The sequence below is a fragment of the Caretta caretta genome, chromosome 2 (assembly GCF_965140235.1).
Source record: "Caretta caretta isolate rCarCar2 chromosome 2, rCarCar1.hap1, whole genome shotgun sequence".
Lineage (NCBI taxonomy): Eukaryota > Metazoa > Chordata > Testudines > Cheloniidae > Caretta > Caretta caretta.
Window position 1 is genome coordinate 206917571 of NC_134207.1, and position 20017 is coordinate 206937587.

Below are 20017 nucleotides of genomic sequence, written 5' to 3' on the forward strand. Positions count from 1 at the left end.
CGATCATTAGCAGTCAGTTTAATCTCCCTGTTTTTCCTTGTACAGGACATGAGGGCCAGGAATAAGTTGCATTTCTGGGAGACATGGGCCTCCCCCAAGCAACAGACACTTTGAGAGGCCACTGCTCACAGGTATAGTCTCTCAGCAGGAGAGGAAATGTTTGAAACCTGGTGAGCCAGGCATGCCCTGCCAGGAAAAAAAAATGTCTCCCCAAGGGGAAAGAGGAGTAATTCTTATCTAACTAGAAGTACACTAACTATAAAAACAATCTTAACCACTATAGAAATATTAGAAAAGCCAAAACACACCCAAGGTGGACACACTAGGGCTCCATCTCAGGCTGAGGCAGTTGAGAAGAAACTGAGAACTGTTCATCCTTACACCCTTATATTGCATCGGTATCTGGCATGAGGCGGCATTGGGTGCATGCACAGGCCAAACAGACACTTCTAATTGAAAATCTTTTATCAAGAGCTGAAGAGGTGCATGTGCACCTGAAGCACAGCATCCCTTGGGATACTACTCAGAGAAGACACCTTAATTTTTGCAAGACAAAGTTCTACCAGTCCTGAATCTGCTTCAAGACAAACTTGGGTTCTGAGGTTGTTTTCAGACTTTGATAGCCCACACAGCCATAACAAGACTTGCTGTGCCTTTACTAATAATTTTATCTTTAAAATGTGTTCTGTTTATATATATTTTATATACTAGTAAATAAGAATCACATAAGTAGTGTAACAAAATACTGAGCACTGATTTTAGTACAAATTTTCTAAGAAGCCTCGACAGTACTAGTTTTCCTCAATTCTAATTTCCTCAACAGAATTACAAGACTTAAAAGAAAACATGGAGAACTGACGATGTAGTGGCTGCATACTCAGATGTAATTTGTGCATGACGACCAGCTTTAGTTGGGAAAATCCAATCTCTTATTAAACACTGACCATATAAATGAAAAAGGGAACTACTGACAACACAATTGTTCAGGTCTTCTCTTCTGGAAAAAGCAGCCAATAAGCATTCATGAGAGTAAGTTATCTCTTACTCCAGCTAAGCAACACTTTTTAAAAAGTAAATTACATAATTTACTACTTTAATTGGTTAAAGAAAGGGGGGGAGGGAGAGAACACCACAGACTCCATGAACAATTTTGTCTTTAATGCAACAAGACTACTGTACAACAGGTGAAAAGCAAATTATTTTATCCAAAGGAACAAATTACTTTCTTGCTTTATATAGTACATATTTTAAAGTAATTCTTTAAATATAAAATGTTTTTAGATATACATACTGATAGTTACATATTAGAAAGAATGTGCAAAATTAAGAGGTCAAAGATTTTAAAAACCCTATTCCAAAAAGAACACAACTCACTATTTGATTCAGTATGAAAACATATTTTCTACTAAATGCAACTGAATGGTAGTGATTTTTAAACAATTATTTTTTAAGCATAACAGTTCCTTTCAATTCATAAAAATATTTCCTTAAAGCATAAATGTACTTTATTTAAAGTTATCCTCTAAGACAAACATTTTATAAGTAAAAGTAAAGTATTTGCCATAAATTAATTTTTTGTTGCAAGCATGTAGTCTCTCAATACATGCAACTACATTACATTTCTGAAGTAGATTAGAAAACTATATTTTCATAGGATGTTATGTAATGTTCTGAATCAACATTTATCCAAAGAAATACTTCACAAGATTACTATGAGAAACATCCTTTTATTACACACTAAGTTTTCATATTTAATCATGCTCCAATTATCATGGTCAAGAGAAACCTCCAGTCATTCTGTATAACTGAACAGCACCAAGAAATTGGACTTGGTTTCTGAGGCCAATCACGTTCAAGTTCTCCCTGTGTCCTTACCGTTTTTACTAAACAGGGGAAAAACACAGACACATATACAAGGTGGGTTTTCTTCTTATAGAATATTAGATTAAGAGAGGCTAACCTGACAAATGCTGACAGGCCAAAGATTTACCTTAACTCCAATTACACTGTAGAGTATTGTATACTGAAAGTAGCATTTAGATATCTGCATTAAGTTATATGAAAGCTGCATTCTCTTTTCTATAGGTGGACTGCCTGTTGGAGATGTTTTATAAGCTTGACTGCAAAAAACCCCAAACAAAAATTACTTATACTTATCTAGTCAAAATTTAAAACACTCTGATCAAAGTGTGTCTGCACATGCTTTTCAAAGCCTTGCTGATCATAGTCAGGAGGGAACTGCTCACTGCACATGGGGCACACCTTCCAGTGACTTTCAACATGTTCTTCAAACTTGCTCTGGTCATAGTTAGGCGGAAACATCACTTCACAAAGGGGACACTTCTTGTGCACATCAAAACTTGGGAGAAAGAAAAAAGAAAATGAAACACTGACACAAGGTATCATTGAGTAAAGCTGAGAAATAAAGGTCTGATCCTGTTGCCGCTGAAGTTAATGGGAGTTTTGCTACTGATTTAAATGGGAGCTGGTTTAGCCCTCTAAGTATCCAAGTAACTGTTTTAATTAGAACAGACATTAGCTGAAATGTTCAATACAGTTAAAATAGTTTTATATTGAAATTCCAAAATAACATGGTGTCAAAAAGGTTACATAATTCCAGCTACTACTGAATGCAAAATCTACTGAATGTCTTAATGGCTAAGCAGGTTCTTAGGAAATCATTCTCTCTGCTCATAAATGCTTACTCTGCTCTTAGCAAACATAACACTTTATAAAAGTTCTTAACTTAGGCTCACAATTAGGTCAGCAAGAACAAAAATGTTCATTCATGCACCAAAACTATCATCATGTTCTGTGAAATGAGGCATAATGCCAACAGTCCTCCAAATTGCACATCTAAGAGTAAATTCCCTGGTAACAATGAACACTACTTGGAAGTTCTGAACAGTAACATTTTTTCTTTGAGTTGATGACCGTCCTGAAAGATATGACAAATTTACCTGGAGTCAAAACAAAAACCTGTTCCACGCTCATGTAAGAGAAGACTTGGAGGATCAGGAGCAGAAGGTATAGTCTCATCATCATCCTATGAAAAAATGTGCAGGGTTATTAAAAATATCTGCAAGAAAACGTGTTCTCTCCAACATCTTTAGAGAAAACTTGGGGACTAGATTTTCATCTTTTACTTTGGACCTCCTGAAACACTATTTTTACTGAAATATATAAAAACCAAGAAACTTGTTAATGAATATTAAAAGCTGAACAAACTGTCTTTTGATGATACACTATAAATCTGTGCCAGTCATACTGGAACACTTCTACTAATACATTTATTAAGGAAATACATTGGTCACCTAACTCCAAATGCCTGGGACCATATCAGAACAAAAATCCTACGTTAAACCAAATGCAGGGCACCAGACTATAAGGCGCAATAACATTTTATGAAGGACTAAAATTCAGAAATAAAATTCTAGATAATAGGATGTCAAGTTAGATTCTTAATCTGTCAATCTGAATTTCAGTGGGGAAAAAAAAACCCCATCCATTTAGATTCACATTCTTGCTTCCCAACAGTCCGTTCTGAGTGATTTGTATATGCTCCTATTGCCAGCCAAGCATGTCACACATTTCACACTGCAGTCAGGCACATCAGCTAAATTGCCCTGTTTGGCTGCTTCCTCTCATCAGCTGTCAGTGGTGTCCTCATTTCATGAACACTAACAGCACATAAACAGCTGCAGCAGGCACTGATGGGGATCACTATGCTGATAGACAATCAGGTTTGCCTCAGAGCTTCTATTAAGAGTTAGCCCCAATCAGGTCTGCCACTGGAGAATACACCCAAAAAATCTGTCTGTGATGTGAAACTCAAACTGAATAAGCTGCAGGATAACCCATCCCGGTACTGCGATCCTTAGTTCTGACCGTTTCTTTCTGACAGGTGCAGAAACTAGGGAAGTGCTGTGTTTTGTTTTTTAATCAATCATAATGTCACAAATTTAGGATTTGTTTCCACCACTGCTCTTGTATAACACAGGTGAAGGAAACAAGATACAAAGAAAAACCTTAAGGGAGAAGAAAAGAAAAATTAGAGTTGTGCATGTTTTTGATACTGTATGAAGAACAAGCCGACTACTAATAAACTTGTCTTCTGCATATCCTCTCAGTTCCATTCTGCAAATGGATACAGAAACCAAGAAGCTTTTCTAAGTAAATTCTGCTGATTTATAAAAGCCTCAGCAAAACCTGTAAAACATTCTGGAATCCAATCTCCTAGATCATTTTTCTCCTAATACTCAGCACAAGTGTGAACAAAGACACTAGGAGCCTGATTTTCAAAAATTCATGTACAAAAGCTGTGTGCAACTGCATGTCTACTTTGCACAGACAACTCATACCTACATTCAAATTGCACTGAGTTCTTTATTCTTATTTTTTTTAATTACTACGCAGTGTTCTCAAGAAAAGTTAATGGAAACTAGACAGATTTGGAGATTCCTTCCATAGTTTTCTCCTCCTCACTCTCTGAACAGCTGCTTAATTTCAACCATTTAACATTTTCATTAAGCAGCTAGTGGGGCTTACTGCAGCAGATGCTAGAGACAGACATGTTTTCCTATATAACATTCTTGCCTAGCACCTGCAGTAGAGGGGCATATGGATTGTAAAAGCACTATTTGTTCCTTTTGTCATCAATGAACAGAGTTTAATTATTAATAGAGAAAAACTACTGGTTAATATCTAAAAAGTGTTTCAACATTACATAGTAAAAGGTTGTTATTGCTGAAAACACACACAGGGTATGTCTTCACTACCCGCCGGATCAGCGGGCAGCAATCGATCCAGTGGGGATCGATTTATAGCGTCTAGTCTAGACCAGACACGATAAATCAACCCCCGAGCGCTCTCCCGTCAACTCCTGTACTCCAGCACTGTGAGAGACACAGGCAGAATCAACGAGGGAATGGCAGCAGTCGACTCACCACGGTGAAGACACCACAGTAAGTCGATCTAAGTACGTCGACTTCAACTATGTTATTCACATAGCTGAAGTTGCGTAACTTATATCTATTTCCCCCCACCCCAGTGTAGACCAGAGCACAAACATACACATAGACACAAACAAATGCGAGGAAATCATGTTCTGAGCAAATCAGAACTGTTCCACATTACAGTTTAAATATTTACCATGAGAAAATAAAAACAATTTCTCTACACATGCATATTTATACAGCAAATACATACCTAGTTTAATTTAAATCCCTTAAAACTGACTTCCTTTATAATCCTTTCATTTTTATAGCTAGAAGGCCATTTCTTGGACACTTGGCATTATTTCACTGGCTCTGTTAAAGTATTCTAGATAGTGAAGCAGATGGCACTTCCCCCTAGCAATAGGGCTCTTCAATAGAGCTGGTCAAAAAAATTTTGTTCCAACAGTTTTCCATCAGTAAATGCAGTTTCGACAAAACTGCAGTTTTTCGCCAAAATATATACATTGACAAAACTTTGGTATTTTTTAAAATTGGAAAATAACATTTTGAAAAATGTCAAAATACCCCCTTTTGAAATTAAAGGCTTTGATTGTTGGTTTCAAAATGACTTTGTTTTCAAATTCACTTTACATACGCATGTGCGCGCACGCACTAAAGAAAGAAAGAAAGAAAGAAAGAAAAAGAAAGAAAGGGCTGAAAGCAAACAAAATGTTTCAAGTGACTCAAAACACTTTGTTTTCAGAATTTAATTTTGTGAAAAATTCTAAATTTTTGCTATTTATCCTGATTTGGCATTAAATGTTTTTCAAAATATCGAATTTTTTCACAGAACAGAAAATCTGTTTTGTGATCAGTTCTGCTCCTATACTCCCTCTCTTCCATGCTTACATATATTCTTTGTTTAGTGCAGAGCACCAAACCAGAAAACATGCTCAGAAGCTATGAATCATAATCACACTGTTACTCTATTTGACTTCTTAGGGTCAGCAATCAGGATTTACCAGTAATAAATATTAATTCAAAATGTCCTTAGCAGAGAGTACTAAAGATGAAGGAGTTAATTACTACCAGCTGTATGTTAACAATTATAGATGAGCAAAGAGACCCCCCACCTTCATCATTCCAGTTACACAAATTATAGTTAATGCTATCTACTTTAGAAAGGTTTCAGAGTAGCAGCCGTGTTAGTCTGTATTCGCAAAAAGAATAGGAGTACTTCTGGCACCTTAGAGACTAACCAATTTATTTGAGCATAAGCTTTCATGAGCTACATGCAGCCGATGAAGTGAGCTGTAGCTCACGAAAGCTTATGCTCAAATAAATTGGTTAGTCTCTAAGGTGCCACAAGTACTCCTTTTCTTTTTACTTTAGAAAGAGCACTTGTGCAGTCCTGAAAGGAATCGTTAATGTGCTTACTATTAAAGCATAACTGTCTGTAAAGAAACATTAGATAATTACTGAGAGGATTTATTATTACACACAAAGCTTGGTGTACCATAAATTCTACTATGTTTTTTTAATATCACAAAAGAAAAACCAATTATACTTGTAAATATATTTCCAGCAAACATTAAAATATATAGAATAGTGCATACTGAATATGTATGCTCTGCACCACGTATTAATTACTCGTAAAGCTAGCCAATGCCTCCTGTTCAATTGTGGAAGCTGTATCAGTGAACAGTGGATTGTGCCTTAGGTTCAGCTTCACTGCATGTGCATTTCTGCCCTATTAACACATCCCACAGAAAACAAGATTTTATCAGAATTAACAAATTATAATCTTTATATTGAGGGTTCACCTGGTTTAAAGAATTCCTTGAACACATCAACATTTACTCTCCACAGTATATAAAATTTTGCTTCAGCATTTGTTTTACATTTCTCTATCTAGTAATTATGAATTTTGCTCTTGAGTTCTCGACCTTATAGGTCATTGATCATTACTCAAGTTAACAGTTCTCTATATTTTCTTGTGCTGTTTATTTTTGCTGTCTGTATTAATAATTAGGGCTGTCGATTAATCACAATGTTAAACAATAGAATACCAACTGAAATTTACTAAATATTTTGGATGTTTTTCTACATTCTCAAATAAATTGATTTATATTACAACACAGAATACCAAGTGTACAGTGCTCACTTTATTTTTTATTACAAATATTTGCACTATAAAAACGATAAATGAAAAGAAACTGTATGCTATGTAACAACATTAAGGCACTCAATAAAAGCTGGCATGCTTGACAGTCCATCTCAGGCTGAAGGCAACTGTGAAGGATCTGAGGGCAATTCACCTGCACAGCCCTATATATCCTCAGTGTGTAGGGTGCACGTATGGGCTGAATGATCACTGCTAACAAATCTCCAATTAAAGACGCTGGGGCACATGTGCACGTGAAGCGGAGCACTCAAAGGGATACAACCTGAAGAAGAATTAAGATTCTCTATTTGAGGATTTTACCTCATACTCTGAGGCCATTTCCACAATCATTTTCATTTCAAAATACTACAGAATCAAATTGTCCTGAATGTTGACCTGTAGAGAATCAACTATTAACCAAGACATACTAAAAAGAGAATGAACATGTTCTCTAGTGTTATCTTCTTTCTTGGAGTAATTTGGAACAATGGAAAAATGTAACAAGTGTCCCATCTAATCTAATATCCTGATCCCAATAACTGCCTAAATCAGGCGTAGGCCAAAAGCCCATAATGCACCTGACTGAACCGTGGAATACACACAGGAATGGAAAGTTCACAGTAATTTAGTTCCCAATTTCTCCCAGCCAATGTAATTGAAGATGCCTCTTTTAGCCATATAAATTATAATAATTTATACTGAGTTGTAAGGCATGCATAGCACGTTACAACTGGTCACTATCCCATGGATAAACAATTCTTGCCCAAAAGCATTCAGAGACTAAAAGCACAAATGAGTGGAATACAGTTCAATTTACAATACAGAAAGTGTCAGACAGTAATCACTGGAGGACATACCCTCACTGTCACTGGAATGTACATGCCACCCTTTTTAAAAAAAAATTTAATGAACTATTTATCCCTCACATAACTTGTCACAAGTTCCACTCTGCATAAACTATTTCTTTAATTTGTTTTACATGTTATCTTTTATGTGCATTGTCCTTTTTTTATTATTACTGTGGAAGATGATACAAGTAAATGAGTGGGTTTGTGGGTTTTGTATGACCAGGTGGATGAGGAATGCTAAATCCAAAAGGTCAAAAAAAGTATGAGTCACTCCCATAGTCCAAAACAGGATTGGGGCCTCATTGTGTTTGGTGCTTTGCACACACTCATAAAAGCCTGGTGGTCCCAGAGAGCTTTACAGATCGTTAACATGTGACAGTAAATTGAACAATACTGATCCTGTGCTGACTGCTGAGGAGGTCACATCTATTCACCCTTACAACTGGTGACTATACTAGTCATTTGTGCTTTGCACAAAAGGACTGAAATAAATGTGTGTGTTTTCCCTCAGCCCCTCCTATCCTGAGCAGATGTCCTGCCTCACTCTGTGCAGTCAAGTCTGCATCTTTGTGATCAGCCAGTCTGGGCTCCAAGGCAGCTCTTCCTCATCAGCGGCTAAACAGAGCTTCTCCTTGCAGATCCCTGATCTGGAGAAGTGGCAGCAAGGAGAAGATTGGGAGGTAGAGGAGGGTATTTTGACTAGTTGAGGTGGAAAGGCCGTTTTGGACGCATTCCAGAAAAAAAGTCCTGACAATTTCTGGTGGCCACAAATTCTCATCTTGCTACCCACATACCTACTGTGACTAACAACATTCTTCAGGAAGTTACTCTGAGCACACTGCAAGCTGGGATCAGTTCTACATTTCCTAAATAAGACTAACCAACTATATCATTAATAAAAATCTCTTGTATCTTGCACTCTTCTTATATCTACATGCCTCTAGGAATGATTTCCTCTCTCAGGATGTCTAACAATTATATTCTAATAAATTTGTTAGTCTCTAAGGTGCCACAAGTACTCCTGTTCTTTTTGCGGACACAGACTAACAGGGCTGCTACTCTGAAACCTGTAATTATATTCCTGTCACTCTTACTTAGTAACTTAGCACCAACTGTCGGTCCTAGAACAATTTGTTATAAAGGTCTATGTCAAGAGCAGACTCTCTTGTATGTGCCAGACTAAGATGTGCCAAGACAACATCATTTGATATCAAGCAACAGTTTCTGAAATCGGTCCTGATGTGCTGTTCAACCTAATCTACACATGAATTAACAAAACTATGTTTTGTAGGAGTTAAGGTTGAAGCAGGACATGTTCCATTCACCCAAAACCTTAAAAGAATGGAAATAAGAAATTAAGGGGAAACGCTCCGCATTTATTTCCACTCCCATATTGCCTACAATGCTTTTGATAACATACTTCAACACTTCATAAAGCTCTCTCCTTCCGTCTCCAGCAGATACCAAAAAGCCAAGTATATCCCATCTTCATGAAATTTGCACTCAAAGTGCAAAACCTTAACAGTGATCTCATATGCTTTTATATCAATTATACTAACAGATCAGCACATCTGACTGTCATATATTCCATGTATTTGAAAGGTTATTCCATTGTAACATTGCAGAGGTCACTGCTTAAGTTTTGTGGTAGACTGAAAGACAGATGGAACTGCTAGTCCCTCTGTAGACCAGCCATTGGTGGAAAACTTGTCATACACTTTTTCCCACTCTTAGTGAGTTGCAACTATTTACTACTTAACACTAGAACATTTGTAATAAGGAATCCTCGATTCTATCCCTGGTTTTGGGGGAGAAGTGTGATTTATGATGATTAGAGCTAGGACATTCCAAACTTGTCTAGTGACTCTGAAAGGCAGCGTGATGCTGTGAATAAAACTGGAGTTACAGGCCAGCAATGACGTTGCATAAGCTCTCTGCTAATTTATTCGAAAATGGAAATGGGGGCAAGTGTTAACAGCTCTCCCCTGACAGTCTTCTAGATTAGGGTTCATGGACTTAGCCTATCCTAAGAGTAGAGAATTGTACAGGAATGTCAACTGAAATTAGAAGAGGTAAGATTTTAACTCCTGGTTTCCTCTTCCCTGCTCAGGGAATTTCCTCTAGGCTAGAGGGATATTTGAGAAGGAGGGAGGAGGTTGTTTCTCTGTCCTTCCCTCCCTGGGAGTGAGTGACGGCATTTGTACCACCTGCTGAATTTGTCATCAAATTCAAAGGGTTTGCCTTGGTGCAAATATTCTCCGTTATGGTGAAAATACTGTAAAATGCTCTATAGCCAAACACTACCTATGCATACCTGATATTCTAGGAATCTGCACAAGAGGAGCAATGATGTGGACAAATGACGTGGACAAATGACAGGTCCCAGAGTGCTTTAGATTACTTGCAAAAAGTCTCTTTCCCCCCTCCCCCCCAAAAAAACAGAAAATCTAGTTCAAAAAATGTCTAAAGGGCTGATTTCTGAACTCTTACTTCTCTGTATCAATTCATTTTTCATTAAACCACCATGAAAATTCAAAGCTCAAATATTTTATGTTTTCCATCACAACAAGATTTTTATAAAATAAAAGTTTAAAGCTCTTGGTAAACTGAACTCTAAAACATATGATTAACTATGGTGTCTGCACGAGAATAAGATGAAATTATCCATTACTATTACTCAAAAAGAATTACTGCTTCTCTGATCTCTCCAACATTTTAAAGATGACCAAGTTAGAGAGCAGTAATGCACCCAAAATATTGTATTTGTATTCCTATGATATGGGCTTGCACGCCGATTCTACCTCAAGATCTTCTCTACCAGAAAAATATAATTTCTGACAGGTTCCAGAGTGGTGGATGAAGTGGGTTTTAGCCCACGAAAGCTTATGCCCAAATAAATTTGTTAGTGCCACAAGTACTCCTCGTTTCTATAATTTCTGGAAGTGTCTATGGAATATTTTGTGTAGTATTACTACACCACCTAATCAAGATAATGTTTCTTTCATATATATATTTTATACCCAGGAATTACAGTATCCTATTGGCTATTAAAATACCACGTTTCCGAAATATCTGTTTGTGCAGAGGTTATGCATTTTACATGTAACAAAGCTAGACATTGTAAATAGCAAATTTTCCTGAAAGGCTTCTTTCATTAGTATTTTTAGATTGTATTCTTAACAAAGCAGCAACCATTGTTTTACTTGTCCTTTTACCAACATTCTTATTTCAAAGTATTCTCCATCGGAGAGGCTTACCCACTTGCTAGAAACTGAACTAGAGAGCTTAGTCAGACCTAGTCTCTATCAAGGATTCACACAAATTTGGGAAGGAAAGGACCTAGAACATCTAGTCCAATGCAGTCCAATGAATACCAATGCAGGATCATTCCCTAACACGCATTTTAAGACTAGGAGTCATTGTCTGTTTTCTTGTCTCCATCGGCCTCTTGGAGGATACAATATCCAGTACAAACTGCCCCACCTGGACCAAGAAGAAACAGATAATGAAACAACGCTGACATCTGAGGAGTTAGGAAATGTCAGAAAAAAGTGCCCTGTGGTATCTTAATTCACCTCCTTATGCAGTAGTTCTCAAACTTTTGTACTGGTGACCCCTTTCACTTAGCAAGCCTCTGAGTGCAACCCCCACCTTATAAATTAAGAACACTTTTTTATATATTTAACACCATTATAAATGCTGGAGGCAAAGCGGGGTTTGGGGTGGAGGCTGACAGCTCACGACCCCCCATGTAATAACCTCGTGACCCCCTGATGGGTCCCAACACCCAGTTTGAGAACCCCTGCCCTTGTGCCTATCTATTATATGATATGATCTTTAGTTACATGATCTCACATTTTTTCCACAAGGCTCCTGCCTCATTCAGTGGACAGGATGGATGGTGCTCACTTAGCAGCTATTAAATATTCTATTTATCCTCATTGTTCTGTGTGTGGCCTCATGACTTTGCTGCATATTATTCAAAAGCCACTCATGGGCGTTTCTATGGCACTCTTCACTATAGCATTCAAGTGCTTCACAAACATTTTATTTATCTTCAGAACACCCCTCTGAAGTGAAAGGGCGTAATTCCCATTTTACAGAGGGGAACTGAGGGACAGAGAGATTTGGGTCAAAAGTTTCCTCTAATTTTGGGTGCCCAATTTGATACATCTACTCTGAAAAATCAGATCCTAATTCAGCATTATATAGGATTTTATAAATACATTCAAAGCAGAGCTCCATTGACTTCAGTTGCAGCTGTGAGAACTCAGCAGCTCTGCAAACCATGGTATCAAGCTGGACACCCAGAAAATGAAAAACAATTAGTAACCAACCACCTGTGTAAAGTTTGGTTTAAGTAGCTACCACCACACAGGAATTCAGGGGGGAGGGAAAAGGATAGTCAGTTGCTTTGACTGCCTATGCAACTTCTTCTGTAAGTCTCTAATTCAGACCTAAGTCAAAAAATCTCAAATCAACCTTGACCATGAATTTTTTCCCACCCATTCTTGGCTACTAGATAAAAGTAGACTTCAACACTGTCAGAATGAGCACTCTTACCATTTACTATCAGGACTACTATAATTCCCTCAAGCTCTTTACTTTGTTTCTCAAGATAAGTAGTTCTGGGGTGAGACTGGGGAGGCTATAATGTGGTGGTCAGACTACTCTTTCAGTCAAAGCAGTAAGACAACCATCTTCTACCACATTTACAGGCTGAAATTCAAACACTGTCCTGCTGGTTTTCAAACCAGTTTGTTGGCTTGCACCATCCTGTTTCCCAGATATCAAAGCCATTTAGTTTCATACAAGCACACACAACTCAGGTACTATCTTCTCTCCCCTGCCACTATTTACAGTTGGAAAAAAGCAGAGGTGCTGGATCCAGGACACAGGCTGGAAGGTCGCCCTTGAGCGCACCCTCAAAAATTCCTGCTTATTACCCAGTTGATTGCGGGTAGAGCTCGAGTGAGCTGAGGGGGCCAGCTGATGGTCTGCCAGTGCTTACAGCCCTTGCCCTTCTTTTGAAAGGGCTCTGGTTGAGGTTGGGTCCTGAACCTGCAGGACTGTTGCAGCTTAAACTGCTTCTTCTCAAGCCCCGGAGTGTAAAGGCCCAGAGAGCACAAGGTAGTCCTAGAGTCTTTTAGGCCATGTAATTTACTGTCTGTCTGTTCCAAGAACAGTCCCAGGCCATGGAATGGGAGGTCCTGGATGGACTGCTGAACCTCCACTGACAGGCCCGACTGCAACCAGGATGCATGCCTTATAGAAATAGCCGAAACCATGGTCTGAGACGCAGAAACTGCTGCATCCGAGACCACTTGGAGCGCAGCCCTGGCCGCAGCCCTGCCCTCATCGAGGACAGCAGAGAATTCCTTCCTGGACTCCTCTGACAGTGAGTCCATGAACTTAGCCATGGACTGACAAATACTAAAATCATAGCAGCCAAGCAAGACCTGATGGTTGGGCACTCTCAGCTGGAGGCCGGACGTAGAATAAGTTTTTCTACCAAAGAGATCGAGCCTTGTTGCCATCTTATTCTTAGCCATTGATCCCGGTTGGACCTGTCTATTGTGCTCACTGGCTGCTGACACAACCAGTGAGCATGGGGCAGGATGGGTATAAAGATAAACCTTAGCGGTGACATAGTCCTTTCTTTCCACTCGCTTGGAGATGTGGGGCAGGGAGAAGAGTATCTGCCAGAGGGCCTTGATTAGTTTCACCACTCCCTCGTGTACTAGCAATGCCAAACTGGAGGGGGGCTGCTGTACTTAATACATTGAACAGGGAGTCTGAGGGCTCTGCCACCTCCTCGGCTTCCAGCCCCAGTTTGATGCCACCGTCTTTGAAAGCTCTTGGTGGGCCCTGGCATCATCCTGGGGGACCGCGTGAGAAGGCCCCGCTATCGCCTCATCTGGCAGAGATGAAGAGGAGGCAGGTACAGGTGGGTCTGCCCACTCCACCATTTCTGCCAAAGGAGCCTCGGCTGAGGCTGGCTGTCCCTGGGGAGCTTACTCTGACTCCGCGTCCGAGTTAGGTGGCGGGAAGGAGACAGCCACCGACTGCCTTTCGGCTGCCCCTGAGACTGACTGATGCCCCTGCAACAGTTGGGGTTCCATAGTTGCCAGGGGGCCAGCCACTGGTCCTGGGGCCAGGCAGCCATTGGTGGCCCAGAGGGGAAAGCCAATGTCCCCTGTGGGTGACCATGGCTTGCAGGCAGGTCCTCCTCCTCGTGCTCTAATACTTCCTCCTCACTGTCAGAGCCCAAGGAGGGAGATGCTTGTCTGGGGGACCAGAACAGTACCGAGGCCACCTGTCTACCCAATTCCTGTTGGCTCTCTCTGTGGACCTCCACTGGGGACCTGCACCGGGACAATGGCTCTCAATGCCGTGATTCCGGTGACCGGCAGCATTCGGCGGATCAGCGACAATACCCCGGCAATCAGCGCCTTACACTTTGCCACTCCGTAGACCAGGACCAGGAGTGAGAGGATCGACATCTCTGAGACCGTGGACATGCTCGCAGTGATCATTACTGGTGATCCGGAGACCGATGATGGGACTCCAATGACTGGTGTCTCGACCCACCGGAGTAGTGCCGAGGATTGGACGCTCCCAGCACTGATACTCTGGAGACTGGTGACGTGCCTCTGAAGATCTGCACCAGACCACCAGCAACTGACACTGGGACCCTGAGGAACGCTACCCTAAAGTCCAGGGACCGACACCGGAAACTCTAGCAAGTAAGCTGATCCGCATCCAGGGGCTGGTGGTGCTGTTCAGGCAAGCACTGGCGGGGTGCCCCTGCAACGGTGAGTGGTGCCGCACTGATGGAGACCACTGGAAGGGTCCCAGGGCAGGTTTACCCATCAAACGGGGCACCTCACTGGCTGGCATGAACGGCACCACTAGGTGCCGAGTGCTCTGCCGCTTCCCAGGGTGGCGAGCAGGTCTGGAAGCGGGCTCAACAGCTCAATGAGAGCTGGAGCCTGGCCAGCGTCTGGAGGGGCAGAGCCGCCCCACATGGGTCTTTGCTCTCCTCCAGCTCTCTCCCTCCCTTTACGGATGTATGACAACATCCTCTCCTGGCCCTTCTTTGCTTTTTTAGCTAGTACTGGGGATAGGGATCAGCACCGGTCAGCAGTTGGTGCCAGCAGCGTGCTCCACACTGAGGCCACGGTACTTGAAGCAGAGTCCAATCTTGTCAGCTCTGAGGCCGGTGTGAGGGCAGACTTCATAAGGAGCGCTCGAGGACGAATGTCCCACTCCTTTTTGATCTGCAGCCTGAAGCTCTTACAAATGCAACACTTGTCACTCATGTGGGTTTCCCTAAACACCTCAGGCAGCTTCTATGGAGATCACTGACTGGCATAGATTTTTTGCAGCTGTCAAAAGGCTTGAAGCCTGGGGACCAGGGCATGCCCTGTCTCTAGGCTAAGTCCAGGACTAACTAACTAATTCTAACTTTACCCTAAGGGAACTATTTACAGTACAACTTTAACAACCATATACAACGAATTCGCTACTAGGCACAGTTGAGATAGGAAAGCTTGCCGAGGCAAGGAGACATTCCAGCACCATCACTGGCAATAAGAAGAAACTGAGGGATGGGGGAGCTGGTGGTGCCCCTTATACCAGTGCATATGCACGCCACTCGGGAGGGCGCCAGAGCTGGTCCCCTACGGATACACTGAGGGAAAAACTTCTGGCACTGGTGCATGTGTCGAGCACACGCACCTACAATGGAATGGATCTGAGCAGTACATCTCAAAGACCAACCGTTATGAAAAGTAACAGTCTTTTCTCACTATTTGAAAATAAACTGATGCAAAACTCTTTCCAGGGAGATTCAGTGATGAACTAAAAAGAGAAAAGGAGGGTTTTAAGTGAGATTTAAAGATATGAAATGACTCATGATTGCCACGAGATAAGGTAGCACTGGTGCATGTGTCGAGCACACATACTTACAATGTAACCTATAATAGAATGGACATGAGCAAGCACTGAAAGAAGAATTTTGACTTATTCACATATATCCCCTCTCTCTCTTATTTGGAAACTAATTATGTTTTACCATTCTCAGACTATTTTCATTTGACAGCCAGAAAATAGGAAGAAAATCAATTCTTACAGTGTATTAAAATATAAATTGCGATTTGATGTGAGAAAAGTATCATCTTCTTGACACATTTACCTGAAGTTGTTTCCTATTTGAGCATATTAGGTTCCTTCCATCTCATTACGAAACCTAAGCTGTGTCAGCAAATGAGCACAAGACTCTAGCACTGTTTCTCTGGGGTTTGCGAAAGGGCAAAACACATAGATCAGGAAGAACACTCTGCTAATTAAACTGCAGCAGATGACTCAAGAAGAGAAGGGCTTGTCATAAGCAATGTCTATGCCAAGAATGATCAGATTAAATATGCAAAATGTGAAGAAAAGGTGGGCAACAGCACAAAGCTGATATTCTAGACCTTAAATAGGCTGCAATAGTTCTGACAGTTTCCCTAATTATTCACAATAATGGACATAGGGTTCAAAAGGCAGGAGGAAGAAATACATTTTTCTCCATTATAGGTGCTGAGCACCAAGGCTAAAATCATGCCTGTCTGTACACTGATCAGTTTCTGCAAAGGTTAATAGCAATTAAATGTGGCAAACTAGACTAAATGAGAAACAGGTCATGATACCACCGTACTTGCAAAGAGCACAATACTTTGTAGAAAAGTATTTCTGAAATATTTCTTAAAGTAGCAAGTGCATCTAGAAACTGAAACACAGTAAAAACAACTGTTCAAATTAAAACATACATATAGTTTGGGTATAGTTTTCTTCATAAACCAGTTCACTAAACCCCATTTTTTCTTTTTTATACAAGAGTATCTCAGCTAACCAAATAAAACAAAAAATTCCTAACATTCCTTAAAAGATATGTTTGATCCTAAAAACTCCTTAATGCCAACAGGTAAAGCATTCACTTTTCTGTAACAGTAGCTCCTGACAGGCCTGACAAACTCACTAGATCCAACACATTGCTTTCGTAGTATTTATCCAACGAGGGTCAAGTGAGGTATGTAATAAAAGTTTATGTCATACTGAGTCTCATGACTGTTGAGAGATGGATGGATGAATATTTAAAAGGTTCTGTATGTACTGAAAAGCCTTCCTGCTGCGGGCCAGAGCGGGCTCTGTACACCTACTGCCCAGCAGGTATCTGCAGTTGCAGGCAAGGAAGGGACAGAACTCAGAGTGGGACTCAGCAGGGGAGCTAGGTGCTGGTGCCTTTCCCAGGCACATCCCCCTCAGCTATGCTCAGCCCGACTTCCACCCTGACAGAAACCGGTGGCAGGGGGGAGGTGATTCTGTTCCTCTCCCCCACATCGCCTCTACAGAGAAAGCATCACACTATGAAGCCCTGGAAAGTATATTCGCAAACAATACCATTTTTACTTTACCCTGGTTTTAGATGACAGACAGCAGTCTCTACCACTTCAAACTTTTAGCGGTTATAAAAGGCCAAAATGGAAATTGTTTCACCGTTTAATATTTTCCATTCTGTTTAAATATTTATTTTTGTTCTGTATCTCTTGCAAAACTATCTTCATAAATTTACACCTTGCATTGAACTATATGCTAAACATTTAATTCAGAAACACGGGTAACACAATCCTTCAGCTTTTGTTTTGTCTTCAAAAAGAAAAGGAGTACTTGTGGCACCTTAGAGACTAACCAATTTATTTGAGCACGAGCTTTCGTGAGCTACAGCTCACTTCATCGGATGCATACCGTGGAAACTGCAGCAGACTTTATATACACACAGAGATCATGAAACAATACCTCCTCCCACCCCACTGTCCTGCTGGTAATAGCTTATCTAAAGTGATCATCAAGTTGGGCCATTTCCAGCACAAATCCAGGTTTTCTCACCCTCCGCCCCCCCTCACACAAACTCACTCTCCTGCTGGTAATAGCCCATCCAAAGTGACAACTCTCTACACAATGTGCATGATAATCAAGGTGGGCCATTTCCTGCACAAATCCAGGTTCTTTCACCCCCTCACCCTCCTCCAAAAACCACACACACAAACTCACTATCCTGCTGGTAATAGCTCATCCAAAGTGACCACTCTCCCTACAATGTGCATGATAATCAAGGTGGGCCATTTCCTGCACAAATCCAGGTTCTCTCACCCCCTCACCCTCCTCCAAAAACCACACACACAAACTCACTATCCTGCTGGTAATAGCTCATCCAAAGTGACCACTCTCCCTACAATGTGCATGATAATCAAGGTGGGCCATTTCCAGCACAAATCCAGGTTTTCTCACCCTCCCACCCCCATACACACACAAACTCACTCTCCTGTCTTCAGTTTCAATTAAGTTTTCACATACTGGCGAGAGAATTAAAAACATATATGTTCTACAAGAAAGGCTGTGTATGTAACGTTAAGGAACAGGAATATGGTTATATACTGAAATAGCAATATGACTTGAAATAAGTTTGCTTTAATATTTAAAAAGAAAAAAGTTATCAGAGGCTATGACTCCAAAACCAAAATAAACTGGTATTAGAATTCAAGAGAGATTTCTATGATTTGAATTTTCATCAATTTGTGTGCAAATTTTTCACCTTAAATAGCGCTCAGATATTTTTCAATAAAATTTCAGTTCCAAATTTAAAGACTGCTTAAGCGTATCAGAATTTTAAAATTTTTAAATGCTCACTATATCCAAGCAATTGTTAACTCCTGGATGCTGATTAATAAATGAAGGAAAAAAATAAGAACAAGTAACCTAGCTTACATTGCTATCCTCAGGGTCTTCCAGACCATCAGGTCGACTAAGGTTGCGAGCAGGCTGACTGCAGACTACATTGTCTTCCAGTTCCCAAGAGGAAGTCCTTACAGGCAGCCTTTGGAGCTCCTCAGGATAAAAAGCACCATCTGCTCCATCTGAAATAAAAATCAGAAGAGCAGGCCTCTTATTTATTGCATAAAAAGTTCTGTTCAATACAGTTAGTACACTTTTTGTCATATCAAAATAATAATTAAATCAAAACTTCAAATGTTTTCAGTTTAGATTTCATACAACTAGGGAGTTCTCAACCAAAACCCAAAATCTGCTAAACAGAATGCACAACTAGAACAAACTTTGGTGTGAGTACAACATTGTTCTTGTGTCCTCTTGAAAGTTTCCCTTTTAGTGACGAGAGTAGACAGACTTATTAATTAATCCAGCCATTTCTGACAAACATATTATATGCAAGGATATCAACAGTCCAGTCCTGCCTCTACATAAATAAAATGGCACCTTTATTTTTAAATTGTGAGACCAAAAAAAGCTGAGGAAAATAAAACTTTACAAACCTCTTGTTTCCTGGATTGCATAAGGGTTTCCATACTGCAGCACTGGTAGTCTACTTGGCACTGAAGGAACCAGCCCACTCTCCCCTGAGTATGGACTAAGAAAATGTAAATCTTGCCGAGAAATCTGTCCCTTAGTTATCCTTGCAGCTTGATTTTCTGGACTCCTGCCAAGTTCCTAATAAACAAAAAGTTTAAAAATGTAATTAACAAATGAAGTCAAATTATCAAATGTTTTAAATTCTGATTAAATAAATAGTTTAATTAAAAGCTTCAATTTTTTAAAAAAATTCTAATTTTTATGTGCCAATTTTCAGATCCACCTTTCATGACTTGACTGAGTTGACTTTTTTGTTACATTTTTAAATTTATTGATAACTTTTTTATTAGAAATTTTATTTTGAAATTCTATCAATAGGTGCAAACTCAATAAAAAAGCCAAATCACCAATATTGTTCATACAAATATCTACTTTTGCAAAGCAAATAAAAAAAATCAGCTACAAAACACGTAGAGGCTCTGCTACTTCCACCTGATCTCTCCTTACAATTGAGATGATGTACATATTGTGAACAATTCACAAATAAAATTCCTGTTCTATCTCAAAAACACTATACTTAAGGAACACACCAATTATCAGGTATAGGCTTGATGCAATACTCTATGCATCTATCAAAAGAGAAATATTTTTAAAAACTT

The 20017-nt window shown here is 40.0% G+C and overlaps 1 protein-coding gene across 4 annotated transcripts in view; it reads right to left on the bottom strand.

The window, feature by feature from the left end:
* Positions 1-1137: 1137 nt before the first annotated feature.
* The window catches only part of TAX1BP1 (Tax1 binding protein 1), a 95002-nt gene continuing 76122 nt past the window's right edge, over positions 1138-20017 (bottom strand). For all 4 annotated transcript variants that reach the window (XM_048838461.2, XM_048838459.2, XM_048838460.2 and 1 more), the window contains 4 exons: positions 19322-19496; positions 18759-18907; positions 2961-3046; positions 1138-2359 (listed from right to left, as the gene is read on the bottom strand). In XM_048838461.2, the coding sequence (XP_048694418.1) occupies positions 2158-2359; positions 2961-3046; positions 18759-18907; positions 19322-19496 (612 nt within the window). In that variant the 3' untranslated portion in view covers positions 1138-2157. The remainder of the gene's footprint in view (positions 2360-2960; positions 3047-18758; positions 18908-19321; positions 19497-20017) is intronic.